This window comes from Nanorana parkeri, unplaced genomic scaffold (genome assembly GCF_000935625.1).
Source record: "Nanorana parkeri isolate BGI_ZX_2015 unplaced genomic scaffold, ASM93562v1 scaffold800, whole genome shotgun sequence".
NCBI classification, from domain to species: domain Eukaryota; kingdom Metazoa; phylum Chordata; class Amphibia; order Anura; family Dicroglossidae; genus Nanorana; species Nanorana parkeri.
In genome coordinates this window covers 203,057-227,823 of record NW_017307068.1, presented here as the reverse complement: position 1 = coordinate 227,823, position 24,767 = coordinate 203,057, and the positions used below count along the sequence as shown (strand labels likewise).

The 24,767-nt window shown below is 41.5% G+C and overlaps 1 protein-coding gene across 1 annotated transcript in view; it reads right to left on the bottom strand.

Annotated features, from left to right (window-relative positions):
- Nucleotides 1-24,767, bottom strand: part of TEC (tec protein tyrosine kinase) — a 115,651-nt gene that overhangs the window by 15,485 nt on the left and 75,399 nt on the right. The window contains exons 5-13 of the mRNA XM_018564954.1: nt 20,941-21,069; nt 19,166-19,203; nt 15,220-15,407; nt 12,070-12,135; nt 9,841-9,895; nt 5,713-5,792; nt 3,096-3,229; nt 2,478-2,552; nt 2,213-2,384 (exon numbers count right to left, since the gene is read on the bottom strand). Of these exons, the coding sequence (XP_018420456.1) occupies nt 2,213-2,384; nt 2,478-2,552; nt 3,096-3,229; nt 5,713-5,792; nt 9,841-9,895; nt 12,070-12,135; nt 15,220-15,407; nt 19,166-19,203; nt 20,941-21,069 (937 nt within the window). The remainder of the gene's footprint in view (nt 1-2,212; nt 2,385-2,477; nt 2,553-3,095; nt 3,230-5,712; nt 5,793-9,840; nt 9,896-12,069; nt 12,136-15,219; nt 15,408-19,165; nt 19,204-20,940; nt 21,070-24,767) is intronic.

Here is a 24,767-nt window from a genome sequence, read left to right as displayed (position 1 = left end):
AGTATGGGGCGACAAATTTAATTTTACACTACACAACAATAGTGGTTCACAAACTAGCAGAACTAAACACAGATATAAGTGTCACATGAACTATCTAAATACCAATGCATATTATATTGCATTGGTATAATTGTTTGAAAGCCATTTGTAGTAAAGTGTATGTAAAGCCAAATTGTATTATTTTAGTTTTGGATAGAGTAGGGAAGGGTTTTGCTGTCTGTGCCCTGCTAAGGAGATTTTCCTTCACTTTGTATCCTGGAGAGGCAACAGGAAAAAAGTGGAAATCACTCCAAAAGATTTATTATCTTAAGCTGGCCATGTTATGTGAATTTTGGCAGGTTCGTCAGGAACCGTCCGAAATACACACAGTGGGTGCTGCTGTTGGCACCCTTTTGGCCAGCATCCCTCGATCAGCTGATCAAAGGAGTCGGTTGGAAAATCTCTGAATGAACAGGGCTGGCAGCCAATGAGGAAACAGATGTATTCCTCGATCAACCCTCATAAAGTAAGTGTTGATGGAGAAATCTGTTCTATTTTCTTCGTTCAGCGTGCAGGTTAAGCAGAAAAAATTAAACAGCTTTACTTATCACTGGAACATTTGTCCCTTTTAGAACATTTTCTCTTACCTTCAACATACTCTCCTATTCTGTCTCGTGACAATGGCCAATAGCCACTCTACACCTACATCAGCCCTAGCACAGTACTTGCTGGATACAACCACCAACTTTGGCACATACGACCCTTCTGGCCAAATATACATCTTTAGCTTTGTCCCATACAAGTTACTGAACCCAGTGCCCATATACTGTATCCTGTAAGTCGACTTTCTGCATTTGTGATGACTTTCTGGATGTGGCTTAAAAATCTGGGACTTATAATAAACTTTGTTATATTACATGTCTCTGTAACAAAACCATTAATAAAAACATTAAAAATGCAGTTTATATACACTTAGAACTACATTTTATAAAAAGAATACATTGCCCAGCAATGTAATTTAACTGCATTGTGACGCATTGCCATTCGTTGTAATACGCTATGTTGTGATTAAATGTATGCCTGTATCATTTTATCGCAACACACACACCAACACAGCGCACAAACTAATTTTAACATAAGTTGCTTATTTGCCATTTCGCAAAAAGGCGCAATTTAAAGTTTACAAATATTTGTTATTTATTAACTCAATTTAGTTTTCTATTTTAGATTTAGACGGAAATTTTTTTTTGGTGCACCGATACTGATTTTAGTGTGCTTTATCAATGTAATTGTGTATTTTTAACGGTTTTTATATTGATTTGACAAACATTTACGCAATTATCACATGATCTACAAAATTAGTAGCACCATTTTTTGTTTCTACCGGGCCTGTGCTTTCACATTTGGGGGGGGGGGGGGGTCTTTTACAAACACTAGCAATGCAGCAATAGAGAATCAAAACAATGGGAAAAATTGCAAAAATGGTGTTGCCAGCTAAGGTGTAAAGTGTTCCGGAGGGCTTGGCAGTGAAAGGGTTAATCAGACACAACTATTATTCTAACAACCTTGGATTGTGTTGAGCAGACTTTACCTGGCTGTGTGCCTCAAACACAATCTTTTCTATGTTTAAGTAACATTTATAACAGTGCTAGTCACAAGCTGCAATGGCTTTCTGTAGGATACATCTTACCTATAAAAGTCAGCTTCATCTCAATTGTACCATTTAAGACTGTTACTTTCCCCATGTTTTGTAATCATTTCTCCAGAATGGCAACCACAGCCTACAACAATGGACAATTCTGACCCCAATTCTGATTGAAATTCCCTTCTTTCTCCAGTACCAGGTAGCTGTCTGTTATCATTTCCTACATGAAGGATATTCTCACTCCTCAGGCAGAAGTAAGTAGACAATGATTTAAACTGTGAATCATAAGTACAGAACGGTGGGTACAGGGAAGCAAATGTGTGCAGCTTGTGCAATCTAAAGTTTATTTCAGTGCAGACTAGAGTAAGTAAAGTAATATTAAAGTTTTATTCTATCATAAGCATCTGTCAATGGAAGGTAGATGCAGCAGGCCAGAGGTTGCATAATCCTATTGTCCATATACACTAAGCTTTACTCAAAGTGGTCATTTTAAGTCTGGATACATATAACCACGAAAAAGGTGGAGCTTTACTTTATACATTTATCTTATGGGATGGTGCATGCTTCACCTCTTATAAATGAACTTACATCATAACCTTGGCTTCGTCTATGAAATCCTCTTCAGACATGGCACCTTCACGAATGGCCTTGATGGCGACTTTATACTGTGCTCGCCACTTCCCAAGACGCACCACACCAAACAGGCCGCTTCCCAGCTCCTTCATAAAAGTGAGCTCAGAAGGATTTATTTCCCATTTATCTGAAAACATAAAGAGCACATACAGTATGCTAGTAATGTTATAAACATGAACATTAAACATCACATTAATGAAAGAAATATAATCTTCCTTACCATAGCTGAATCCTGCCGTTGTAGGAGCTGTCCTATTCCTCGGGCACACAGGATTTCTTAATCTGGTAACTAGGCCTAGAGAACATATAACATAAATTACAATAGAAATCTAAATAGTCCATCTCAGAACATGACAGTCTCAGCAACACAGACATTTATAAAGAGTGTGACATCATGAATATGAATGAATGCTTTATTAATATGTCTTTGTACCCTACCACCATTAAAAGAAAATATGAATCTTTGATTATAAATGATGTCACAATATAATCAAGTTACATAGTTACATAGTATTTGAGGTTGAATAAAGACACAGGTCCATCAAGTTCAACCTTTATGTGTAAGTGTGTGTGTAGTGCGTGCATGTGTGTATATGAGTCCCTTGAGGTCTAAGGTTTTAAGAGTACCTGTACCCCTGTATGTTACAGTCTGTGAGGAAGGTATCTATCTATCGAGCTATAATTGAGCATTAAACAGGAGTCTAAAAGACACTAAGGTACAGATCTGAGACAGAGATGACATGGTGTAAAAAGATGTGAATCTATGTCAAATTAAAACAATTATTACTGTTTACTCCTCCAAAAAGAATCGTTTTCTACTGTTTTGGAAACACTTTACCTGCTGCGTTGTGCTTGTGATATTCAATCATATCAGGAATAGAGTTAAAGACATGTTTTTCTGCCAGATAACACTGTTTGGGGAATCCTTGTGTCTCTTTAATGTGATAATGACGAATTGGTGAGGAACCTTCCCTGAAAAGACAAACAATTACTATTATTGTTATTATAATTATTAGGATTATAAGGAATTTAGTAGATAACACTTAACATAGGACTACAAAGGACAGACAGGAATATTCCTGGCAGTGCTCCCTGGGAAATGTGTGTATAACCTTCTCTAAAAGGAAAAAAGGACATGCATAGCTGACCATAAGAACAGGAAAAAAAAGCATAAAGCATATTTAAAATGTATTGAAGGGCTGGCTGGGCCTAAGACAATCCCATAAAGCACTTGGAGCCAGCAATGTACAAGAAACTATGACAAATTGTATTTGTGTAGTCATTCTTGATCTGTCAAACAGTTATCCCTACCAATCTTACTTTAATTATTTGTACAACTACAGTTACAGAACATTAACTGGTTTAGAAGTGGGTAAGCACAATGTTTTAATGCAAAGCTTCTAAACTCTATATTCTCTGTACTCTATAAAGCCACAGCTGGGACTTTCTTTCCCAATGTGCTATGCTGGCCTTGAAGGTGTTTACATTACAGAAAAGAATGGATGCAATACTAGAATTGCCTGCGGGTGTACGGCAGGTAAGAGCTATTATGACAGCCCGAAAGTCATTCAGCTCCAAAGCTAAGGAGTGGCCTTTGCAGAAAGGTACAGGTAAATATGCAGAAAGAATGCATTTCTTGTTAGTACATATTAGATTATTTATTGCAGTGTTTAACTACAAGTAGTTCTTGATGTCACTCTTGGTGTCACTCTCACCTTTTAACTACAAGTAGTTCTTGATGTCACTCTCACCTTTTTAATGCTTTTAATTGCCCCTTTCATGTTTTTATTGCTTTAAATGTATAAAATTGTTTATTAACCACTAGAGGGAGCTCCATACTTGCCTCATTCAACCTCCATGCTCATGTGACCTTGCCTACTCAGGGCAAAGTGAAAGCTCCTTTTCAAAGTGACCCCACTCCGCCCCACGCTCATCTACCATTCATTCCTCTGTCACAACAGGCACTAAAATTGTCACTGTCAGCTGGTGTTATAAGATATCAGACACACGGGAAGCAAACTGCGGTCTGAACGGTGACTCAGCAGACTCAGACATAAATCCTGAGAAGGAGCAGCAAAGCACAATGATTGTGTAGTACTGCAAAGCACATGTGTCTGCCCATGTGTACATATCAAATAACTAAGTGTTTCTAATGATTAAAGGCCCATACACATTACACATTTGCAATAACATGTGTTGCCTTAAGGTAGCCCATTCAATTTGATTGGCTACCCAACTAATCAAAAAAATAAATAAGGTGCATGTGCTGCAGTACATGTTTGTATTTACCACAGTGCAATAATGGTAATGGGCCCTGGAAGCTGGTGTCTTCTACACATACATCTAAAAACATTAAAAAGGGCTTCTGCAGCTGTAACTGTGACTATAGCATCTCTTATTGAGAGACGCAACGGTGAACATCCTGTACCTGTTACCCTTCAAAAACGGTGCAAGTAAGTGAAAGCGCTGGAGTCCAAATACTTGTTGCAATACATCACAGCAACAAGATGCTAACGCGTTTCAGCTATACAAGCCTCAGTCACAGCTATGACCAAGGCTTGTATAGCTGAAACTCCTTAGTGTCTTGTTGCTGTGATGTACTGGATTTTGGCTTTTAATCAAGAGGAATTTTGGATTTATTTAGATTTGAGTGCTTTCACGTAGATTTTCATTGTAAGGGGTTAATTTGTTATAATAATTATTGGTCCGGACCTGATCAGGACCTGAAAATCATGTGAACAGGCAATTATAATAATTATAGTATAAAAATATATTTATTTATAATCTTTATTTTCCTAATTTTATTTTACACTGTAAAAAAATAAAAAAGTAAAAAAAAAGCCCCTTTTTCCCTCACTATGACTGCTTGATAAATTAAATTTTTTTAATTTTTGATTATTATTAGGCTTCTCCAAACTTAGGAACAGCCAATAACCTTAGTGATACTTATTCTGGCATGCTGATATTGACAGCATGTCAGAAACAGATCTCACTAAAGGCTTCTGATCGTTCCCAGGCGATCAGAAGTCTGATACAATGTTTCAGCATATAAATATATTGTTACATGTTTCTGTGCTTAAGAATGTAACAAAATAGCCTGTACACATCGGGAAGTCCCGATCTCTACAGAACTGTCAAAACTGAAATAGCAGAGCGGAGTGCAGCTGTCAAATACCAGATCGCTGATAGCAATCTGATATTTGTAGCAGCTTAAATCTTGCATTAATGGATGCCTCAATACCGATTCTCATAGTTTACCAGCATTTCAAAGCCCTGAATAGCTGCTCACGTACTCATTTGAGCACTTCACGATGGAGATGTACAGTGTACGTCTCCAGTCGTGAAGGGGTTAAACATTCTTATTATTGAGTAACTCACTGTCAGTTTTGGGTTTTGTTGATTTTATACATGTATATAATCGTTATATGATTTTTGAATATCAGTTACAAACCTACCCTGCATACTTTGTATAAAGTGACACAGTATACAAGCCAGCTTGGCTGGAATTCCTAACGATGAACCCGCCTTCTTTGTCCTGAAAGACAAAAAACAGTGTGATTATTATGATCACTGGTGATTAAGTTTTAATATTAGCATTTCATATCAAAGAATGCAAAGCAGAACTCTTGCCCCCAATCACTGTCTGCTTTTGGATCTCTATTTAGATTGCATCTGTCCATCTTCACTTATGGCGTTACCTTCATTAAATGCAGACCCTGTATACACTATAGTGGGTGTATTTAGACAAAACATTAATGAGCACAGGCAGGTGCAGTCCTTATACACGTCAACAGTCTGCACTCTTTCGTTTTGACAGAGCACATCATATCTAGATACTTGAATGCAGTATTCATTTTGGGTGGTTTTGTAGTGGGTAAATTCCTTGTGTGGTCATGATTAGTCTCTGAATTCTCTCCCCAGCCTTGGGCTGATTGCCATTTAAAGGAGAACTATGGGTCAACGCTCTTTTTCCATAGTTCTCCTCAGGGTCATGGGAGGACATACTGTATACTGTGTCCTCCCTGACACAAAACTCAGCATATAGCAGGCAATAGAGCACCGCAGCCAATATGGATCCCAACAATACTGTCGAAATCCACACTGCTGGCTGATTGACAGCTGGCTCTGCCTATCTAGAGGAAGAGCCAGCTGTGCCTGCCCCTTCCCCATCTGTCCCTCCAGTCAGCACTGGGGGATCGAAGAGGGGAGGGGGGAATCCCTGCAGGGAGATGATCGGGAAGTGCGCAAGCAGCGGTATGCTTTCGCTCAATCCCGATCAATAGAGCCGACCTGTGACAGTTTCAATGTCACACATCGGCTTTAAATATGGGGATGAGTGTTATTCACTCACCCCATAGTTCTTCTTTAGGAACTGCACCCTCCATATACTACATCCAACAGCCAAAGGTTATCAAGGGGTGTGTGTGTTGTGTAAATTATATTTGGTCTGCTTAAAAGTAGATCCCATATAAGGGTGAGCTCAGGTTTGGACCAAAGCCGGTCCGGACCTGAGCTAATCTGGACATGGAAGCTGCATGGGCTTCACATCCAATCAGCTGCGGGTATGGGCATTTCCTGACCCACAGCTGACCATTGCTGAAGGCATATTAGGTAAATGTAATTGATTAAATATATCCATGTAGCCATATAAGAGCAATGACTTCACTGCACCCTGCCCCTTTGCTTACATCAAGCTGCAGGGTGGTGAATTTCCCTGGGTTGGTCCAAACCTGAGCTCATCTGATCCCATATATGCAAAATGTCTTATCTAAATTATGTTCAGTCATTCTTGTGATTTATACATGACAGACGGTTTAATTATTTTCCGTACACTTGCTTGGACTCCGAACACACGAACTGCGCAACCTGGATTTAAACAGTCAACAACTCAAAATAACAATAAAGAAATACAAAAATACCAATAAATAGCATAACAACTGTGGGTTACAAGGGGGAGGTCTTTGGTGTCCACTAGCCAAAAAGGCTTGACTAAGATCCCCCCATTATCCCCAGGCATACACCACCGACTTGAAGGCAGCTCCAGAATTGATGATTTCCAACTTACCAAGGGACAGAGCCCCCATTAAAACAACTAACAGCAACAGAATGCACCACACCACTCAGGCTTTGTAACCATTTTTTTCACAGACCCCCAAAGAGCTCACTAACCCATAAGCTGCCATGACAATCCCATAATACTCCAAAACTGTTCTCGAACAATAAATGAGAAAGCGTGGATATCACAAATTCCCTCATCGACCTTCTGGCATGAACTCCTAGCATCTCCCACAGATCCTACCCCTGTGGTTCCTCCCTGTCACCTGATCCTCAACCTCTAATCAGGGAAGGACTGCTACTTCTGCGCTGAAAGAGGAACTTGACCCTCCCAAATGAATTTCCCCCTTCCTTTGGTGGCTTTCTTATACCGTAGTCACATATTTACAAGCCCAATGGATCTAGTGTTGTCTTCTCTTCTTACCCCACTGTCTTTCCACACTTTTTGACAATCAAAAATATTTGTGGCGGTTGCAATGAGCTTGTGCAAGAAAAAACATAATCTCTCTCATTACATCACTTCTGTTGCATTCCTCGATGGAATGTTTACATTTCAAACGTTGGTATTCCCCTCAAAGGATCAGTGATGATAGCTTAGAACGGAAAATATATTTTAAATAATGGTGGTTTTGTTCGCTATAACGAACGGAGTTGTGTACAAGGTTCATATATATTTTGAATTGTGTACACCCTACTTTTCCGTTTCTTGATTTTTCATCTGGCACCCCATGATGTAGTATCAGACCTTGCACATGCACAGATAGAGATTGAGGATAATAGTCCCAGGAGACATTAGCAATCACAGGAGGCTTTTCTATCCTCCATTCACAGAACAGTATGTGATTGGACTCGGCTCCAGATATCTGTCACGCAAGATCTGCATTGAGTTTATTTACATGAATTGGAAGGATTCTCCTCCTGCAGTGTCCTGGGATACGTAATGTAAGTATCTCAGGAGGCTGCAGGTGAAGAATCAAAATGCCATTTTCACCGAGGCAAGAATGGCAGCAGGGCTACGCAAAATAAAGGTGTATAAAAACTCCTGAATTTTATGGTGAAGGTGGCTGCTTTGAACAGGAACTTTACAAAAAATTGCAAACAGACGGGCTTTTTATTGCAATAGAGACATACTATGACTCTTCTGCAATAAAGGATTCTTACCTGCTTGTTCGCGACCTTCTGGACAATATACACCAAGCTGTGCATGCACAATTCAGTGAAAAATGTTGGCACACACTGGGATTACTGAACTCTCGCGCATGAGTGGGAGTTATGTCATCCCGGTACTGCCATTAAAGATGGCCAATGATCCCAAACCGGGGCCAATGTCTGGGCAAAGATGTCAGTGCCTGGGTACTATTCCTCACCCCAGTCATATAGTCCCACCATTCATATTAATACATCTTTTCTGTTGTGTTACACAGCCGAGGTATGTGAATCAAGACAGACCTAACACTACAACAAACTGTTTGCCAGATAAAGCACAGGCCTGGTAGAATAAAATATGGTGCTACTAATTTTGTAGTTCTTGCGATAATTTTGTAAATGTTCATCAAATCAATATTAAACCGAAAAAATACACACTAAAAGCACACTAAAATCAGTATCAGTGCACAAAAGAAAAAAACTTTTCGACTAAATCTAAAAGATAAAACTGTAGAGTTAATAAATAACAAATATGTAAAAAATTTAAAATTAAGGAACGCAAAACTGTAAATAAGCGACTTATGTTGAAAATCATTTGTGCGCTGTGTTGGTGTGTGTGTTGTGATAAAATGATACAGGCGTACATTTAATCTTACAGCACATCACAATGCACGGCAACGCATCACAATGCTTTGCCAGGCAGAGCCCTCAATCTTTTTTTCTGCAGCCCCAGCACTGAATGAATGGAAATCAGTCATTACAGAGGCTTCCCATTCATTCACATAGTGGAGATAATAAATATTTACTATCAACCAGTTATGAATGGGTAGACGCCTCTGTAGTGAGAGCTTCTACCCTTTCAGGAACTCATGAATAAACAGGAAGTGATGTAAAATACAGGTGGAGGAGAGCAGCGGGGATCTGAGGAGAAACAGATCCAAGCATGGAACGGCTCTGGAAGGGCAGGAGAAGCTGAGAGATGCTGGTGGCAGCGGTAGAGCCAGGGGTGGAATTTTTGTTAATAGCTCATTAGAGCTATTATTTTACAGGGGACCATCGGGGGGACCCTTCTAATATTAGCGACCATGAGCTTACAGCAGAGTGTGAAAGCCACCGACGTAAGGCATACTGATGTGGCCAGCTGCAAGTGGTTGTGTTCCACCGTAAGCCTTACGTCAGTGGCAGCACAAGGGTTAAGGCTTTACAAACAAAACAAAAAATGCCATTGCTGGAGAGAAAAAAAAAATAGTTACTTCCTGATTTACCACATGCATTAGCTAAGCACATTACCAAGTTTATGCTTGAAAGAACAGAGTTTATTGCACAATAACTACTATAGTGTTAATTATTATCTCCAGCCATCATCCTTCTGTAATACTTACTTCCATTTTGAGAAGCTGTTCTGCTTTACTTCTGTTCATATTTCTACTATACCACCTGGAACAAACAAGTTGTACTAAATGTTAATTCTGAACTACAGACAAGCTGCAGACAAGCTCTTTTCTGTCCTGAAAAGAGAAGTGGATAAGTAGGGCAAATAACTGGTCTATGCTACTATAGAACTATATACTGTATGTTTGTGAGAACAGGTAGATTGCTATAAGACTATCCCTAAAAGAAAACATTTATGTAGACACAAACGTTATGTAAAATAGTAACTGGAATCAGAGCCAGCATCAGGCACTGAGCAGCTGGGGGACTACTGTAACTTTTATTGGTGGGTACCATTACCTCTTTCCATGGTAAATATGGTAGTTAATACTATATATAGGAGAGATACATACGTTATTTTACCGAGACATTGCAACTTAATTCTCTCCCTTGCATGATGTCACCTTCAAGAAGAATGCCAGAAATATGTATTACGTAAATGGGAGACAGCCCCATAGAAGTTTATGGGGTTTTGTGGGGCCGGGAAAAAGAGTTTAGCCAAAGGCACTAAAGATTTCCGCTGGCCAGGATCATCCAATTCATGTGAATTTGAGTTAAAATGACTCACCTGTCTTAGTGAATTAAGCCTAATATGTCATGTCACATTAGCAATCAGCAACACACTCTAACACCAAATTATTGTAGACTTGCAGGGCTATTCCCAAAAGGGTGAAGGGTTTGGACAAGCTAGAAGTGAACGATCTAGGCCAAAATAGCTGATTTTGAAAAATCTCCAGTTCAGCTCACTTTCCAGTTCAGCTATGTTGTCTTAGATTGTTCACTTCTCCTGCCTTCTCCAAACTCTTCACCCTTTTGTGAATAACCCTGTTAGAGTGCTCCGTTCAGTTGGTAAGTACTGTAAATGCCTCCATCCCATTAGTGGTCCTTGTAAATGGTGATGAGAGTAGTGCCTCTTTACATTGCTGGTCAATGTAGAATAGTGGTGGTCAGTGGAAAATGCCCCTTACTTTAATGGTGACTATAGAAGGATCCTTCTTACTTTAGCAGTAAGTGGAGAAGGACCCTTTCATTGATAGTCAGTGGAGAAGTGCCACCTTATACCAGTGGTCAGTGGAGAATATGCTCCTTACATTCATAGTCAGTGGGAGAAGGCCCCTCTCCTAAACTGATGGTCAGTGTAAAATAGGCCCCTTATTTTGTTGGAGAGTGGCAGAAGCATGCCTTTATATCAATGGCCATTGGGAGAAACAACTTTTACATTGGTGGCCAATGGAAAACTTACCCCTTACACTGGAAGTCAATATTGTGTTCTATTACATTAGTGATCAGTGAGATAAGTGCCCCCTTAAAGAAAAACTCTGGCAAAAAAGAGCACTTAACCTTTAAAATGCGAATGTAGCCCCACTGCAAGGGTTAAAACAATTTGTAACCAGAGTTTTCCTTTAAACTGGAGGCCGCAGGGAGAAGTGCCCCCTTACATTAGTGGTGAGTGGAAGAAGAGATCCCTCACACTGGTGGTCAGGGGTCCTAAAGCATATGGTCATTGGTGTCAGTCATTATTTACCTCAAGCAGAGCTACAGAGTAGATGCTGATGTCACCTCTTGCTTTTGGGATAACTTGCTCTTGTAATGTCAGCGCTGGAACTATGAAGGCACCTTAAACTAGGAGATTAAATACGCTCACAGAGTAAGCCCAGTGACCAGACACTGCCTGGAGTAACTTCAGCTACTAAAAGTTCCCCTAGCCATTGTTTGGCCTCTGAGGTCTTGGGGCCCATTACAAACCGAGCACCTTACAGGCCCCTATGTAGTTTCACAGGGGCCTCTCTCCTGCCCATTGCGCCAACAGTCAGTCACATGAGAAAACATTTTTGTAAAAGAATTAGGATCGCTGAGATCACTTCCTTTCCTCCACATGTCATAGCTGAACAGGTCTGAAATAGAAAAATCAAGCGTAGCATAAGCTGTCCAGTCAGAGTGAGAGGGAAGGTAGAGACTTTTATATTGCACTCCCATTGGATGAAATCAAGTAAAAGTGTTAGCATATTCAACAGCTGAATTTGAAAACAGTATTTTGCTTTTCCATCAGACTAATGTTCATCTTTAATATGTCTATGTAATCTGGTTTTCATTAGCTAATGTGCGATATTTTTATGGCGATGCTGTCAAACCACACACCATCTGCATGAGAAACTTGAGACCATAATTGCACAACTTACTCATATTGATCTAGATTGTCTAGTTTTTTTTCTGTCACATAGTTGCTGGGAATGTAGCCTTCCTGTCTAAAATGAGAAAAACAAGCAGTTACTGGAATGAAGAGTGAGCATTTGCATCATTTCCAAGTCACATAGGCGCATGTGAGGTGAAATCCTTATCATTTGCGTCTCCTTTGAAGGTTGGGCATAATTTAATGTTTCATTAAAAAAGGAAACACTTTCAAATGACACCAAACTCCAGAAGGAAGAACAGTGTCAGCATGAATTCAGAGATGATTTGAGGATCCACAGCTGAGTGATGCACAAATAAGATACATGTTTGTTAATACTGAAGGTACTTGAATGCATTTTGAGATTTAACTCCTGAGTTTAGTGTCACTTTAAAGGTTTTAAAATGAGATACAGTGACTGTGAGTGCGTAATGTGTATAAGTATGTACATATGTCTTTGTTTTGTCTGGTAAGACAACGTAAGAAAATATTAAGATCCTGGATGCAAAAAAATGGGGAAGTACAAAAGCAATGTCAAAAACAAGACACACAGGCAGCATTTTCACGTGATGGTTTACTATTAAAAAATGTGGGCCTAGATTTAAATTAGTTGAATATGACCGGGTTAGCAGCCTTGGATAATAGAAGGGCGAAAATACTTACTTTTCCAGGAGAAAATGTTACCCCATGTCTCCGTCAGTAGTGGTCACATGTGCAAAGATCTAGGGACTGTATTATGTGATCTCTACTTAAAAGGAGAAGCATATTTAAGACTAGATGATTCTTCTTCACCACAGACAATGTGATCAAATACCCAGACCTAAAGACAAAGGCCAGCACCAAAGGTAACCTGGAGTAGCATTTTCTCAAAAGAAATGATTGAAGCTCTTCTATTAGACTCGAGATACCCATCCCAGAAAGATTCTTGACATAGCTTTATGTTAGACATTTAAGTGTAGATCCTCTACAGCAGGGGTAGCCAAACTTTAACTCTGTTTTACATGTTTCTTATATTCCCCTGCACAGCACGCTGGCAAAAAAAAAAAGCAAGCAATCTGACCTAATCAGGGGCTACTGCACTACAGAGGAATGTCAACCATATAATGGGAGCTTGTTAGCAATAATATTTAGCAGATAATGACCCGATTGTTTCTTCATTGTCCTGTCAGTAGGTAAGGGAAAGTTAAGTGAATAAGTCATATTTTTGAATTAATGTGGAGAAACGTCAGGTCAGGTCATTAACTTAAGAGCAAGGCTCTCTGCTAGAGATGTTTAGATCACAAAACTGGTTGGATAAAATGACAACTCTTTTGTCAAGTTAGACCATTCAAATAAACTGTATGTATTTCAAATTTTTGTATTTTGTTGTTTGCTTGGAGTTCAAATTTGGCCATACATTTTCTGCAAGTCCTTCCATTACTAATTATTAATTAAAACACTGTTCCACAACTGGACATAAGAGGTGCTACTGCAGTATTAAACTCTTTCTTAAAAATGTACAATACTTTGGCCAGCTTGGGCCACCCAACCCAACCAGTCCAATAATACTTTATGGTTACCATTCCTCCCTGATTCCTGGGTACAGTCCCTGTATTGAGGAGTCTGTGCACATTGTCACTGGAGCCATTAATAGCATTGCAAATGATGATTTTGCACCTGTGAAGTTGAAAAGCCGGCTGCCCACGCTGTGACACCTGCATTAAACTGGGCTGGGAAATCAGATGCAGCGTATGAAACCTTTACCAGTTTATGGATTAATTTTACTTGAATTATTCACTACAGTTCAGTTCTCAGCCTCTGCTAGTACAATAAAGTATATTATTTTTCTCTCTTTTCAATGTAAATATGTGTATATGATTTATCCTTCAGGACTAATTTTCTATTGTAGTTTTGTGTACTGTAGTGGGGTTGGAGGAACAGAATGTGGTGTAATGAGGGTACAAAGAGAGTAGTTGGGGATGCAGCTGGTGCAGAGTACTGGTATTGGGGTATGTAGCTGGTGCAGAATGTGGATGGTGTAGGGGGTGCAGAGTGTTGGGGTACTGGGAATACAAGGGTGCAGAATGTTGGAGTAGTGAGGATACAAGGGGTGCAGAGTGCTGTAGATTATTTTACTCCCCCACTAAAGCCATAACTTTTATTGGCTACTCCTTCAGAGGTTCAGGGGGAGGCAGAATATATGTGCCAGATTGTTTGGAACATATTTCTTTTTGATAATTTCAAGGACTCCCTTCTAACTATTGATGTAAATCTTGGTGCCTCTTTTTTTTTCTCTTTATACCTTGAATGTCTATCTCTTGTTCCACTAGTCTGTGACTAAATGTTTTCAGAGTGTGGTAAAAAATGGGAGCTGTGGCTACCAAGGGGGATGTGGCTTTGTGGGTATGGTTTAAAGTGCAGGTGGTCAGTAGGGTGTCCCCAGCTATCATTTTAAAAACGGGTAACTGTATTTTTTTATTTATATTTACTTAGCAGATCTAAATGTTGACAAGCAAAGCTAAACTTCTAGATTAGACTAAGGGTAGTAGAAATGCTCATATGTTAAATAAATGTATCCTTTGGATAGCCGGCTTTCTGGGGCTGCAGTGGAAGCAACTTTTTATACTTTGTACTTCACTGGTGCTCATAGACAAGACAGTGATCTCCAAAGCCAAACAGAAAGGACAACTATAACCATGTTTATCACCTGCATAAGAGTATGTATCATCAATGCAAAACCTATACTTTTATTCTGTCATATCTGCATGCCTTGGAACTGTAATACTATTTCAGTTGGAGATAAAGTGCACCATCTACTGAGAACAGTCAGAAAATTCCTTGTAGTTAAATTAACACACATCAATTTTCACAACCTCTGCAGAATCTTTGCTGGTAGATTGTGTAATCTCTTCATGGTTCTATACATATATAAAACATCTTGCTGCCTTCAACAGTACAATCTTTTTTTAATTTTCACTGTACTGATCATGTAATACATTAGATAATAGAAAGAGAATAGACAGTATGCCAAGGCGGCACTATTCACTTGTGCCAAAGACAGAATGAAATGTAGATAAACGCCTGCCAAGCATGCTTGACGGCATTGCTACTGAACAGGTTCTTAAATTGCATCATAAGATAGGGATCAGCTACTGAAATTATCTTTGGCCATTTCCCTTACCCATACTTATTTCTTGCCTTCCACCAATGCACATCCTTCTTTTCAAGCACCACATATTCCTCCCCTATGGTCAGTCTAAGGTCATGGGGCTCCACAGGATGGAAGTCAAACATTGCAATTACTTTATCCTCTTTGTCTTCCTTATCCACCTGATTCTGTTCTGGTGGCAAAGGTGGCGGAGGCCTTTTCTAAGAGAAAGAAGATTAATATGAAAATGAATTAACAGTACTTGTATTAGCCTGCAAACCTCAATACACATTTTTTTTAGAAAAAGAAAACCAAACTTCCTGTTAAAATACCCTTATAAACAGCCCATGCAAAGAGCCTGTGTGTGCCTACCCCTCTCTCCCTCCCATCAGAAAATTACAGCTTAGAAGTTCTGAAGAAAAAAATAAGTTGTTAACAGAAAGCTGAAAACTTCAATAGGGAAAATGTGTCTCTGGAGTTCCCAAAAGAGAAAATAAATTATTGGACAATTCAATCCAAATAAAGTAAACACTAACTAAAATCAAGTGGATTACCATTTCATAACCATGCTGTTGCATGAACATATCAGGATCAGCTTTTTTTGGTCTAATATTAGTATGATACAGTTTTCCGACAGTCTAAATAGATGAAGTCAACCAATAAAATGGTTTCTATTGTGGTGATTAATACAATTAAAGAAATTAACATGCCATATGCAAAATTATAATATAATACCTAAATTAGAGTTTAGTTTTCTCAGCACAGCTTCATTTTCTAATGGGTAAATGACTAAGTCAGAGTTTCATTTTGCTACTGAGGGATTCTGACTTCAGTTGCAAGTTCTCCTCCTTCCTCTTCCATTCTTCACCTCTCCTACGGTACTGGGCAATTAGATTGTAAAGAATTTCCAGTACAAACCCTGATCAGTCACCCCCTCCAATCCAGACCCCTGCAGCCCTCTTTCCATTGATATTGATTCCTGTGCTCCCTCTGGTCACTTGCTTAGAAGGCTGTGGGAGACGAAAAGGAGTGCAACAGCAGCCTACTCCTGAGCCCCAGAACAGTCTGCTCCTCAGCCCCACTGCTGCTTTGTTAAAGGTCTGGCTGTTCCATGCATTCGAGTTACAGAGCTACAGACAGACACATCTACTGACTGCTGAATACCCTCCCAGAACACAACTCCCACTTTCCCTACTGATATTGCTGCCAGCCAGCTTGGTTGTTAATAGCAGCCTGCATAGCCTGCTTGCTCTCTGAGCCTTAACAGATTACACAGTATATTCAGGGCTAATAAAGAAAGCAGGCTGAGTAGGAGATGGCTGCAACAGCAGAGATACTTTTAGGCAGCCTGTCATGCCTTCTGTCAGTATCCCTGGTACTAGGGCTGCAACAACTAATCGACATAATCGATTATAATCGATTATTGAAAAAGTTGTCAACTATTTCAATCATCGATTAATCGGCTTCCGATTGGTTGCCCCTGTTCACGGCTCCACACACGCTGCGCGCCACACCTCCTCCCCACCTCAGACCCGCCCGCATCCATGCTCCACACGCCACACCTCCTCCCTGCCTCACGCTCACTGCCCGCCCAAATCCACGGTCGGCACAGGGACGCAGGGAGAAGAAGTAAGGAGGAGCAGGTGTGGGCGGATGACAGCCGCCGATAGACAGGCCCCATCTCAGAAACAGGTTGCTGGAAGACTGCTCAGGTAAGCCTGCACTTTCCCCACATGGTGCTCTATAATCTATGGCTGGGATAGTGGGATTTGTATTCCTCTATAGTTGATGGTACATTGTGCTGTATATTATACAGACCAATGTACCATCAGCTATAGAGGACTACAAATCCCAGCAATACATTATACACTGTATGTATAATGTATTGCTGGGATTTGTTGTATTCCTATATAGCTGGTGATATTCTGCATTGCACTGTATAGAGGACTACAAAACCCAACAATAGTACATTATAGAGCGCAATGCAGAATACCACCAGCTATAATGTACTATTGCTGGGATTTGTTGTATTCCTCTATAGCTGGCGGTATTCTGCATTGTGCTGTACAATGTACTATTGCTGGGACTTGTAGTCCTCTATAGCCGGTGCCATTCTGCATTCATTGCTATATAATTTTACACTTTTCATTTCACTATATTGCACACCACACTATCTTTTTTTTCTTTTTTACTTCCACCGCTCCAAGCTTGCTCCTGTGATGGACTGCAATCTCAATACAAACTAGCAGTCCCATCACCGGAGCCATTTTTAAAAATGTATTTTATTTTCTATCCGATTAACCGATTAATCGAACTTAATAATCGGCTAACTAATCGATTTTGAAAATAATCGTTAGCTGCAGCTCTACCTGGTACTGTGATTAAAAACAAAAAGGCAGTTTCTGTGTGGAGAGGGAGTGCTCATAATATCATCAAGGCTAGCTGGCAGCATTTCTGTAGCTGCAGTTTAGTGTACCCTACTCCCCCTCTTACTTTGCCAGCCAACATCCCCTTTATCACCTAACAACCCCAACCCGCAAATTCAGCCAGTCCCCCTCTCCACACTATGTCTGCAGCACCCACAGCGACTGCAACCCCCTTCTTTCAGAACCCACCATACCTCCACCCCCCCACTTTTCTTACTGAACTTGAACCCCCTTCTTCTCTCACCATCCAGTGCACTTCCACCCTTTCCCTTCTCTCAACAACTACCCCACCCGCAGCCCCATTCTCCCACCATCCACCACACCTCTTCTCTCACCACTCTCATTCCTTTTCTCACCACCTACTGTGCAACAAACCATTCCTGTGTGCCCTACTTAACACCCACAATACCAGCACACATTAATTCTGCAACCCCCTTCTTTCAGCACCTACACTCTGGCCCCCCAGCCCCTGCTTTTTCTCGCTCTCCACCGATCCTGCACCCCCCCTTTCTCTTAGCACCTACTGCACAGCATCACCATTCCTCTTAGAACAGTGGTTCTCAACCTTTCTAGGGCCGGGACCCCTTGGTAACATTTGCCAAGTTGTGGTGACCCCCAAAAGGTCAAATTTAGAGATGACGCGGCTGATGCAGCGACATCTGGCGGTGTGGCGGGAGAACTGACACTGTATTGTGTCCGCACCCCCCATTTTCTCAGCACTGTGCCTATGGCCCTCTTTCTCTCTGCACTCACCGCATCTGCACTCACCCTTCTCTCAGCTCCCTCCATGTCTGAACCCCCTTTACCTTACCACCCTCCACACCTGCACTTTAACATCACAAATGCCTGATCCCCCTCTTCCACCACTGTACCTGTACCCTGCCTCTCCCCACTGGACATGCATTCTTCCCCCCCAGCTTCCTCAACATGCCTACATCCTGCCCCTCTATTACTATTGTGCCTGTGCACATCAGCACCCCATGTCTACATCCCTTCTCCAACTATCACAAATGCACCTGTACAACCCTTCCCAAACTGTCACCCAATGCCTGTACATATAGACACACTCTTTTCTTCCACTATTTTACCTGTACACTGCCCTGCTCTTACCACCATGCCAGCACCCAACCACCACCCTGCTTCCAACACCACCTGCATACCCCCTTCCCTTCTCACTACCACAGCTTTGCACCCCACTTTACTAAGGCACCTGTATTCTAGAATAAGATCCTAATAGGTTGGACTTGATGGACTAATGTCTTTATTCAACCTCAAATACTATGTATCCCATCAAGCCTGTGCACACTTCCCTCCACTTTACACACAATGACCCTGAACCTAATCCTACCTCCCTCTCAGCGGAGCACTTATAACCTTTCTTCTTCTGTATGCTCAAAACAGATCAAGCTTGCCCATTCTGGAACAGGCACACTTCTGCTAGTCTAAACAATATCTGTAATAAACACAGGCCTGGTAGGCAGACAGGCATATTATTAACATGCCTCTCTGTACAGACATGTACCAAGGCTTTTATGCATATATCCTAGTATTACCTTAGCATCTGGTGTAGGTGGCAGGGGTTTTGATGCAACTGAATAAACAAAACAAAGATAAACGCAAATGTTAAGAAGACAAATGTTCTTTGTCAGTGATATTAAGAATTATTCTAAACCAGTCTCAAAATAATTTTTTTAGAAACAAATGAGAAATATAAAGTACCAAAAAATGACAGATTCACTTTTTAGAGTCTAAACACTATGGCTTCAGTGAAAATCTTATACATTCTTAAAGTGTATCTATAGCGCAAATTTTGTTTCCATTTTGGATATAGTGTGGAAAGATTAGAACCCATGTCTAGTTTTTATTGTTGTCTGTGTCCCCCTAGGTTGATCTACCCATTCTATCTTTCCTGATAACAATTATCACTACAACAGAAGCTGATGGAAATCCAACGCTCAGTTGCCACCAGGACAAGAGGCGAGGGCACATTTTGTAATGGGGACACCTGTTCTGGTGACAACTGTTTTAAAGGAAATCCTCTATTTTGTAAAGATTAGAGACAGCCAAGTCTAAGGTAACAGTAGGTTTTAATCCTTCCCTAGTATTTCCAAGCCAAAAAAGTTCTAACTTCACTTACCTCTGAACTTGCCCTGTTTCACTGATGACAGATCCATGCTCTCCCTTGCCAATCCAAAGTCACCAGTGCTATCTTCACAGAAGCTTCTGCTGCTTGAGTGTTCCTTCTTTAACTACAGAATGGCAAGTGATCATGCAACTCCTGCACATTGCTAATGGAGTTGCATCATCACATCAGGGCTCCACTGTTAGGCATCTTACAGATCCTGAGAAAATGTACTGCACTGCATTTTGCTGCAGGCAGTATTTGGGAAAAACATTTCTAGTAAAATGGAAAAGGAGTTCTTTGGCAGAAGAGGCACACAAAATCACTTATACCAGCGTGCTTACAAACCGATTCTATATTGAAAAAAAAAGTGTCTCCTAGCAATGTTTCAGTGGTTAGTTCTGCTAAATGTCTATCGAACAAACTGCAGACAGATGGCTAAATCAACATCTCAACTTACCATATACCTGAACTATTTTGCATGACAAAGAATTTACTTTGCACTGATGAGGCCATATATATTATGCCTGTCAAACGCTTTGGGTCTTTTTAGCAGGTTACTTAAATGTGGGGGGCTGCATACACTTTCTGCAAGTGCAAAAAAATACCTATTGATCTGGCTAGAAAGCCAGTCTCTTTGTAACTTCCTGTGCATTGAACTGAATCTCCAACAAAGCTTTTAATTTTCCCAGGTATCTTTTATGAACTATACAATAGAGATGAGAAGACAGGAGTATTTGTAGTCCAAATCGGGAGAGCGTTCTGGGGTAAGAACGCTGCATTACTGTGATACAGTACCTAACTGAGACAGGAAAAGTGTTACTGGAAGGGTCACTATGTGAAGAGGAAGGAGAAGGCAAAAAAGCCTGGAAAAAGGAAACCAATGCAGTTAACAAATCTGACTATTAAGCAATATATTCCATTTTTAGTTTTGAGGTTAGATACACTTTAAGGAGGCATATTTGTCCGTGAAGGTTCTCAATTATTCAGTGCATGGTATTGCTAGTAGAGGATAGTCACATTCAACTGGACTTGTAATGTAGACATTTTGTAGCTTGTCCAAGCCACTTGTTCAGTTCTGAACTGAAATTGGATAAGCTATTAAACATATTCAACATTACAGAAGAAGTCCAGTTTAATGTGGCTAACTACTACTAGCTAAGGGAACATTTGCACAAGTTAGATGATTAATTAAAAGCTACTTACTACCCGCAAAGAGTTGATATGCCTCACATCCTGGAGCCAGTTTCTCTGTTTGCCTGCAGCACTGATAAACACCATCTGACCAAAGCCTGGGGTGATATTTGGGCAATATGTAGTTGTTGTTCTTTATTCCTACAAAGTAAACACAGTGGATATCAGAAAATATAATAACATCTTCTTGGATCTACCAGTCGATCGCGTAAACAGCGGAAGCCGAGCGGAAGAGGATTGGTACATATCAGTGATATGTACCAATCCTCTGTGCAGGGCAAACACTGGAGCGATCAGCTGATCACTCGTTTTTGTAAATAACTGGGGACACGTAGTACTATGTGTCCACAGTTATGAATGAACAGGATGTGGTTTACATCACTTCCTGTTCGTTCATGAGTTTCTCAATGGGGAGAAACACTCTGTACAGGCGGCTCCTCCCCATTCAGAAACTGGATGATAGTAAAATATTTGCAGAATTAATGGGAAGCCTCTGCGCTTTCCATTCATTTAGAACAGAGGCTGTAGCAAAACGAGATTGAGGACTTTCGTCCTCAATTTCTTTTTCTATTTTAAAAGGGTAATATCAGTGGGCTGTTTAGACCCCTAATATTTCCCCGAACCCCCCCCCCCCCAAGAGTTAAAACAAATAGAATTAAAAAGAAATACAAAATAAAATAAAAAATAGTAGACAATAAAATAAAATCCTGGAGGCAGGACGCTGGGTGACATCACACGCTTGTTGGGGGGGGGACAACATTTTTTTTTGGCTCCCGCGCTGCTCGTGCGGCTGCCGGTTGAATGTGTCAGACGCTGCAGATGGAAAGGGGCAGGTCACCTCTCCCCATGTGCAACATCGGCCACACGAGCACCACGGGAGGACAGGACGCCGGGGCCTCTAGAACGCACTGGAATGTAAGGCAGCCGACTCCCTGCGTTCAGGGGTGGGAGGCGGTGTGGGGTTGTATTGAAGTCAATGGCACCGCAGCCATGCCCCCCGCCCACAGTGCGATCGCCCGCACCCGGAACGCAGGCACATTAGTGCATTCCGGTCCAGAACGATCTGCAAACATAGTGCTCGCAGCATTTTTGCGGATCGCACTGGACTGGACCGCAGGCACTAATGTGCCTGGGTTCCGGGTGCAGGCGATCGCACTGTGGGCGAGGGGCCTGCCTGGCTGCGGTGCCATTAACTTCAATGCACCGCCACGCCCCCATCCCGCCCCTGAATGCAGGTGTTTTTTCCTTGGTAGATCTCATTGAGCTCGTCATTTGAAAAGTAGATCTCCAGATGAAAAATTGTGGGCACCCCTGGCTTAGAGGATAAACACGCTAAGTCAAGCTAACGACTTAGCCTTGGTCAGCAGCCTTTCAAGGGGGCCGGAGCCAAACAGCACAGGCACTTTAAGCTACACCTGAGCTTGTCACCATGTTTCCTGCTGCAATATAGCACAATGCAACCAGGAGAAGCAGGAAGAAGGAAAGAGAGAGGAGGATTCCTATTGGCCACCACAATGGCTGGACTAGTAATCCTGCCCACATGAAGACAGGAGGAGAGAGAACCCACGCTGGGTTGTTGTTGCAGGGACCCCGAGAGAGGGAACGAGCTACTGTGGATGGAGATCGGAGAGGAAAGCCACAAGGGGACCAGTGGGCAGACTGTACATTCCTACTGCCCAGGGGGGGTGAACCGTGCACCCTGTGCAGAGCAGCTCCAAAGAGGGAGGGGGGAGCCACCAGGTGCACTGAGTTTGGACACAGAGCTGTGTTCCACAGTGCGTCTGGAGAGTGTCTGGCTGCTGAGAACACAGCTCCGGGTGCCCAGAGCTTCTAAGAAAGGGCTGAGCTGTGCTGTTGATCAAGGACCCAGAAATATCAGGCTGATGGGTTGTGTTACAACAGAACTGAGCTGTGCTGTTAAGCATGGATCCTGAGGAGAGAGACACAAGCTGTGGTACTCCTTTATGAAGATGCAGCTTCATAAAGCGGCTGGCGGCCACTGTCAGAATACAAAAGAAACAGTGGGGATTCCCTGATCAACACACTTGTAGCGTTGATGGAGGAATCTGATCTATTTTTTTCGTGCAGCCCGCAGGTTAAATTAAAAAAAAAAATAGAGCATTGTATTAAAGCGTCGCCTATGGCCAATTTTGGGTATGCTAGTTTTTTGCGATTTTGCGAGTGCGCGCAATTTTTACGCTTGACATGTTTGGTGTCTATTTACCCGACGTGACCCCGTCTTTTATATTTTACCAAAAAAATGGGTAATATTAGTTGTTTTATAGCATAATGTAAAAAAAACCTTTTTTTTCTCAAAATTTTCAGTAATTTCTCCTGAATATAGTAAAAAATAAAACCCGCAGTGGTGATTAAATACCACCAAAATAAAGCTCTATCTGTCCCCAAAAAATGGTATAAAATTCATGTCAGTACAGCGTTGCGTGACGGAATAAATGTCAGTCAAAATACTGCAGCGCTGAACACTGAAAAATGGCCTGGCCAGGTAGGGGATCTAAACACCTGGTCTTCAAGCGGTTAAGGGCGAGAGGCATCTTGGCCACGTGTGTTCTGACTCTTGTAGGCTGTAATTTCAAAACTTTGCTGGAAAAGTGGACAGATGGCTCAGAACCTTTGGGGTATTCCCCTGGCATTATAAATATTCTCCAAGGGCAGAGCGTTTTAACAGGAGAATACAGGCCCCAATGCCGGCAGACTGTGTTTAAATCTCTACTGGCCAGTGGCTAAGTCAGGGCTTTAGAACGACAAATAGGCCTTAGAGTCTCATTTAAATCTGATTATTCAGTGTCTGTTTCTCAAACTGTTATTTATTGGCCTTGTCATTTCCAGTTGGTTCTGTTATTCTTATACTGCTTTAACTAAACTTTTCCCTTTAGGGCATTTGTTTTAACTTCAATGAAGCCCACTTTACAGTACAGGTGTGTTGGTGAGTGCTGGGTCAGGTGACCACTGAGGGACGGCAGAAGGAAGCATCTATCCAGAGCTACACTTGCCAACAGATCAGATTCTCCTCTCATATTTTCTATGAAGGTTCACATTTATGAGATCTGTAGTAACTCAGGGGTGCTGCTCATATCGAATATATATTTGGCTTCACACTAAGGGCCCTGTCTTCAAAGCATTGTGACAAGATCAGGCATACTGGGGTCGATTTACTGACAGAGCGGAGCATGTTCACTTTGTAGAGTATATTTTGACTTAGGAAGGAAAATAAACAACAGTATTTTACCTGCATATAACTGAATGAATCACAGCTTACCATAACTCAATAAGTTAAGATTCAACATTCACAGTGAACATGCTCTACTAGAGGGAGAGAAATAGGATCAACGTAGCAGAATCATTGTGCAACATTACCAAGCAGGGAACATAGCCTGCATGCGCTATCAGCAAATATGACTATTTACAGTATAAATAACGAAATGCAGGGGGACTGCTGCTGGATGCAACTGCATTGTGTGTAATTGGTAGTTTGCAGGGTAATTTCTTCCTGCAGCAACAAAGATGTGTGGCACAGCATGGCAACACATCCTGCACTCCGTCCCCTGGCCTCCAAGAAGAGGAAGGTGGGTGAAGGCGTGAAGGGGGTGAGGGGGTCGGTGCTGTAGCTGGTGATATTAAGCAGCGCTGATTTGCAATATAATGTATTTGTAGGTCAGGTGAGGACTGACCATATGGGCCATTGGGCTCTGCCCAAGGGCCCATGGCGAAGAGTGGGATGTCACTGACATCCCACTCCCCCCCATCCCCCCCCGTGCCCCTTCCAGCCCGCATGGAAGGAGACACGGCTGTGATAAAGCTGCAACGGCAGTGTTTTTAAT